This window comes from Fukomys damarensis, unplaced genomic scaffold, assembly GCF_012274545.1.
Source record: "Fukomys damarensis isolate Sample0158 unplaced genomic scaffold, DMR_v1.0_HiC HiC_scaffold_14, whole genome shotgun sequence".
In the NCBI taxonomy this organism is placed as follows: domain Eukaryota; kingdom Metazoa; phylum Chordata; class Mammalia; order Rodentia; family Bathyergidae; genus Fukomys; species Fukomys damarensis.
The window spans coordinates 49,541,757-49,547,756 of NW_022900926.1; the positions used below are offsets into that span (position 1 = coordinate 49,541,757).

A 6,000-nucleotide genomic window follows, 5' to 3' on the forward strand; every position below is an offset into this window, starting at 1 on the left:
TAATCATCATCTGGAAAGAGAACATTCTAGAGTAGTATCATTAAAAATAGCTCCGATAAAGCACTGTCCCCACTACATATCATAAAGCAGGTACAAGATATTTTACATTCACAGAGGTATGATACAGTACCGTCCTACATCAATAATACTAGAATCAGTTTTGGTTTGAAATTTACTTTGTCTGCAAATAAGATTGCTTCCCGTGCTTTTTTCTGGGCTCCTGTAACATGGAGAATTGTTTTCCATCCTTTCACTTTCAGTCTATGGGCTTCTCTTTGCACTAGGTGTGTTTCTTGCATACAATATATTGTTGGATTTTGCTTCTTATTCCATTTTGCCAGTCTATTTCTCTTCATTGGTGTGTTGAGGCCATTGAGATGTACTGACTTATTATTGTCATGTTATTGGCCTTTTGTTGACTCTTTTTACTTTTTCACCTTCTCCTTTTAGTTTCTTGCCTTGTCTATTTGATTTGCTCTGTTGGGCCTCATGGTGTTGTTGCCTTCATTGTCTTTTTCTAGGATCTTGTTTAGAATTGCTTGTAGTGCTGGTTTGGTATTTATGTAGTTTCTCAGGTGTTCTTTGTCATGGAAGTATCTAATTTCCCCATCCATTTTGAAAGAGAGTTTTGCAGGATACATCAGTCTAGGTTGGAGGTTGTTCTCTTTTAGTACTTGAAATATGTCTCTCCAGGCTCTCCTTGCCCTAAGGGTTTGTGTTGAAAAGTCTGCTCTGATTCTGATGGGCTTTCCTTTGCATATGATTTGTTTCTTTTCTCTTACTGCTTGTAGTATTTTGTTCTTCTGTTGGGTTTCTGGGATCTTGATTATTATATGTCTAGGTGTAGATTTGTTTTTTAATTTTGGCTAGTTGGGGTCTTATATATCTTACTTATCTGAATGTCAAATTCTTCCCCTCTGGGAAGTTTTCTGTCATTAATTCTGTGAACAGCTTTTTTAAGTCATTTGTATTTTCTCCTACTACTTCATGGATTCCTATCAGTCTTATGTTATTCTTCTTTGCATCATCTAGGAATTGTTGGATCAATTTCTCATGATCCCCTATTGTTTTTAAGAGACCTTTCTTTTCACAGTCACTGACTGCAGTCTTATCTTCTATATCTGAGAGTCTATCTTCACATTCTTTTATTCTGTTGCGTACACTTTCAATGGAGTGTTTAATCTCCTGGATATCTGTTTGAACCTGTTTTATCGATTCCATTTCTTTCCTATGTTGGGCATTTATTGTTTCCATTTCTTTCTTATGCTGGGCCTTCATGGCTTCTATCATGGTCCTGAGCTCATCTATTTTTTTGTCAGTTAGAAAATGTTTCTATTTCAGTCTTCTTTCCTATTAATCCAGTCACTGTAGAAACATCATGTGAATCACCAGTATCTATTCTGTACATTGTATTGTGCAGGACAGGTATACCTGGACTCTGCTTTTGAAGTGCTCAGAATTTAGTAGTAAATCCTTTATTGATCATTTGTGGATAAGTCCTTGCAGTAGTTTATAAATTACAGATTTTAGGTTGTGGAAATAATGGTGGGAAATGATATAATTAAAGTTTATTATTAATTTGATTATAATGATATAATCCAGACATACTGGAAGCCCAAAGATTATTTGTAAAACTCCTTTTACATACATTAAAGTCTATTATGTAGTCAGCAGGTTAAATATTTATTCTGTTAATCATTAGTGTTCTAAATTCAGCCTTCTCGATTTCTCTGCTCAATTAATTTTCTGATTTAGTTTATATTTCATTATTTAGGAGATTTTGTTTTTGTAAGCGGTCCTGAGGGCAATTTTAAAAAATCCAGACTCCAGGAAATAGAAGATCTCTTTTTAGTGGCAGCTGGAACAGGCTTCACACCAATGGTTAAAATACTGAATTATGCTTTGAGTAACATACCCAGTCTCAGGTATGTCATTTTATCTTAATTACTATTGTTTGTGAGGCTGTTTAATTAGTGTCAGGCACTGGTGGTGGTGAACCTATAGTATGTGTGCCGCGGCCATCTGTTTGTTATCATTGAAAGCTCTAAAAGGTTCGCCATCAGTGGAAAGTTATTTTAAAATGATTGTTATTTGGAACTTACTAGGTTTGCTCTTATTCTCTCATTTGTCATTTCTTATTCTGCCTCCTGGAGTCATAGCTATTTTATTAACTTGGTTCTTTTATCTCATTAAAGTCTTTGATATATTTTTGGTTACCTAATCACTTCGAAAACCTATTCACCCTAGTTAACCTTAGATGCTCCACTTGTAATATATATGTTAAATGTAGTTAATTAGTTACATTTAATACTTTTTTTTCTTTTAAGGACGTTGAAGTTGATGTTCTTCAATAAAACAGAGGATGATATAATTTGGAGAGGCCAATTGGAAAAATTAGCATTTAAGGATAAAAGGTATTATACTGGTGTCAACACTAAATAATCATACCTGTGTACTAAGTCTAGTCTTTGTCTCTCTAAGTTTTGAATTGACAAGGAAGCTCTTCAAAGAAAAAAATATAAGTTAATTTATCCTTCTAGAAATGTAAATAATGTTAATGCCCCTATGCCCAAAGAAATACTACTGTCTGATATAAATCTAGGTATGTATTATATAAATATACTGGACTGAATTGGGTTTCATTGAAAATGTTCCATATAATCAGTTTGCTAATTCAAGATTTTCTTGTATAAACGTGCAGATAAAATAATCTGATGAGGATTAAATAAAATTAAAGATACTACAGAATTTCTTAGAGCCCTAGTGGGTCCCCTAGAAGAAGATTTCTTAGTGATTTTTTTCTAGAAGGAGATTTATTGTTTAGCAAGGTTGTCTTTGTTTTTGTTTGTTTTCATTAACATTTATTTGTAGCCCTATTACTAGTATACACCTTGGGAAATACTGTTGTAATCAAAAGAAAACAATTCTAGTCTAATGGAGCTCAGAGACAGGATAGCAAATTGAAAATTTATTTTATGGAAAAAGGAGTACAGAACCATCAACTAAAATAAGATAATTTAAGTAAACATATGCAGCTACTTCCCCTAAAAGCATTGAAAACAGTAAGAAGCTCAAGAATAAATTTCTTTTATAAGAATGAATCAGACATGCTATCAGTCTTTCAAAGCAGTTTTATAATCATTAAAAGCTAGAATTCAGGGCTTTATAAGTTGAACAAAGTATCTGAAGTAAAAGCAATAGTCTGATGTAAGTAAAATCCTAGCCCTTTTTAATAATTAAAGACCTTAGAAACTTATCTATCAGAGGGTTCCTGGATCTTATAAATGTTTTCTAAATATCTATAATAAGGTAATATGGTGACTTTTTCTATTTTTTTCAGTCTCTGTTACCTTCTATTACCCTCCCCTTTTTCTTTTAATAAAGTATTTTCACAAACCTGAACCCATTAATCCCTACTGAATAGTTACTGTTATTTATATACTTAAAGCATAAATATTTGCTATATTTAGGCAACTGTATAGCAATTTAAAGAATGACTTGAATACTGTTCTTAGGTTCTCATGCATCTTTTACGCTTAGAAGCTTTTATTAAGAAGCCTAAAACCTATATTCATGTGATTTGAGACTATTCAAAATTACTTTGCTCTATGGACCTGCCTTTTTATCTTCCAAATATAATAGTGACATTTTCCTATTTATTTCATTAAGAAATGTAAGGTTTGGAAAAGCAAATGTAAATGCTTTGAAAACTGTGAAGCCTTTCCTAGATGTTTGGGTTATGGTTACAGAGGACCTCTGTAAATGTGTGCTTTCTATTTCAACTATTAGAGTTTCTATTTCCCCAAACAAACATTAATGCCAGCACTCTGGGAGGTTGAAGCAGTAGGATTGAAAGTTGGAGTCCAGCCTGGGCAATTTAGCAGCTTAGTGAGACTGTCACAAAGTTAGAAAATGAAAAAATGCTGAAGCTGTTGCTCAGTGAAAAGGCCCTATGTTCTGTCTTCACTATCAATCAATCAATCAATCAATAAACAAATATTTTTGGTACCGGGGATTGAACTTAGGACCTTGTGCTTGCAAGGCAGGTGGTGGAACCACTAAGCTAAGTCCCTGGCCCTATAAACAAACAAACAGACAGACAGACAGAAAATGGTAGACATTTTAAGAGAAGTTTTAAAAAATATATTTCTGGTAGGGTTTTTTTTTTGGTACTGGGGATCGAACTCAGGCCATTGCACTTGCGAGGCAGGTGGTGGAACCACTAAGCCAAATCCCCAGCCCTTCTGGTAGGTTTTTGACCGGAGTATTACTTAAGATAAATCTCCTTAAAAAATTTATAAATTTTTAAAGGAAAGTTACTGCTATTTTAATGAATAGACATTGTAATTTCAATCTTTTCATAGAAGTGAAATATGATTTACAAATTAACTGGTAAAAAGGAACGTGTTGACCGCTTCTGAACGTAAAGTGTCTTTTAACAAAGCTGCATGTGTGCTTTGTTTTGTTTTGATCTACGTAAACGGGGTTGGTGGAAGTGCATGGACTGGAGAATTGAGGGTGAGGAAAGGCCCCCTTTTTTCACTTCTGGATTCTTGGCTCTAACAGCACTCACCAGGTGAGTGGTACTTTCCAGCTTGCTGAGAGAAGTGATTCTAGCCTACCTTTATCTTCCCTCTTTTGCTCCATCACTTTCTCCTGTTGGTCACCTATGTTTGTTTGTGTTCTCTCCCTCCTCCTCCTTCTCCTCCTCCTCCATTTTATTTTTCCTTTTTCTGTAGACTTAGCACTCCTTGCTTGAGGTGCTAGATGGATGTTGTTTGATTTAAGATGTCTATAGACTCCTGGCCTTTTTTGAGTGAGATCAGTTGAGGTACTTGCTAGAAAGAAAAGGGCCATGCTTACACAGATGGCTTTAGAATGTTGTCAAGAATTGTGCCACAGGCTGAGGCTGTATGTGGGAATAACAGAACCTTAGCCTTAAAGGCTTATAGATGAGTTTGAGTAATGCTCTTCAGTCAACTCACAATTGTTGTTAAATTACTATTGAATTGTGCATATAAAAGTTCTCTGAAATCATAATTAGAAACATTGAGATACTTTCTAGAATCAGATCTCATCCTTTCACTCAGTCTTGGTGGTGGAGTTTTGAAGCAAATCAGTAACTATAGAAGCTATGCCTTCAGAGGAACAGATGATATGTCACGGCCGTCTAGGGATAAGAAGGAGTAATTCTATTTTTGTGAGAATGGGGGTATCAGAGCTGCATGGAAGAAAGAGCTGGGCTTTGGGAACAAATAAGCATTTCTGTGAATAGGAAAAGAACTGTGGGTGGTACACAGGTAACAACATGAGGGCCAGAATGTTTTAGCACTTTGCTGACAGAACAGAGTTCAGTTTTGTTCTTAGCACCTTTCCTTAGCTAGAGAAACTAGGAAAAGCTAGGGCCCCAAGTACCGTGAGTTGTTAATATGAGGTCAATGAGGAATCACTGCAGTTTTTAAAACAAAGAAGTTAGAAGGTTGGATCTGTATTTTTAGGAGAACTAATATGGCAGTGAATTATCACCCAGATTTTGGCTAAGACTGTTAAGAGTAGTATTTTAGATGGGATTTAAGGACCCAATTTAGCATTGTAGCATAAAAATAAGAAGCAGAGTGGGTGTGTGAGCAATATGAATGAGGTAGAAAATAAGTGGCTGGGTACACAGGATATGCATGTGTTTTAGAATGAATACATTTATATCTCATGACTTATCTGAGGTCACTGTCAGTCTAGTTTTTTTTGTTTGTTTGTTTTGGTACTAGGGATCAAACTCGGGACCTTGCGCTTGCAAGGCAGGACACAGAACCACTGAGCTAAATTCCCAGCCCTGTCAGTCTACTTTAAAACAAAAACTTTTAACAAGTGACTTACTTTCATTGACTTTGAGAATACAGAGGCATTTATCAGAAGGTCTCTTGTTCCTCCTCCTCCTCCCATGATTTTTTTTTTTTTTGGCATTTTATGGGTTTTCTGAATTTTTAGGTAACCTTCTCGAGT

The 6,000-nt window shown here is 35.1% G+C and overlaps 1 protein-coding gene across 3 annotated transcripts in view; it reads left to right on the top strand.

The window, feature by feature from the left end:
* The window catches only part of LOC104866905 (cytochrome b5 reductase 4), an 81,941-nt gene that overhangs the window by 65,666 nt on the left and 10,275 nt on the right, over positions 1-6,000 (top strand). For all 3 annotated transcript variants that reach the window (XR_002025570.2, XM_033763369.1, XM_010631158.3), the window contains 2 exons: positions 1,775-1,925; positions 2,328-2,414. Coding sequence is in view for 2 of the 3 variants with exons in the window: in XM_033763369.1 (XP_033619260.1) it covers positions 1,775-1,925; positions 2,328-2,414 (238 nt within the window). In the remaining variant the exon portion in view is untranslated. The remainder of the gene's footprint in view (positions 1-1,774; positions 1,926-2,327; positions 2,415-6,000) is intronic.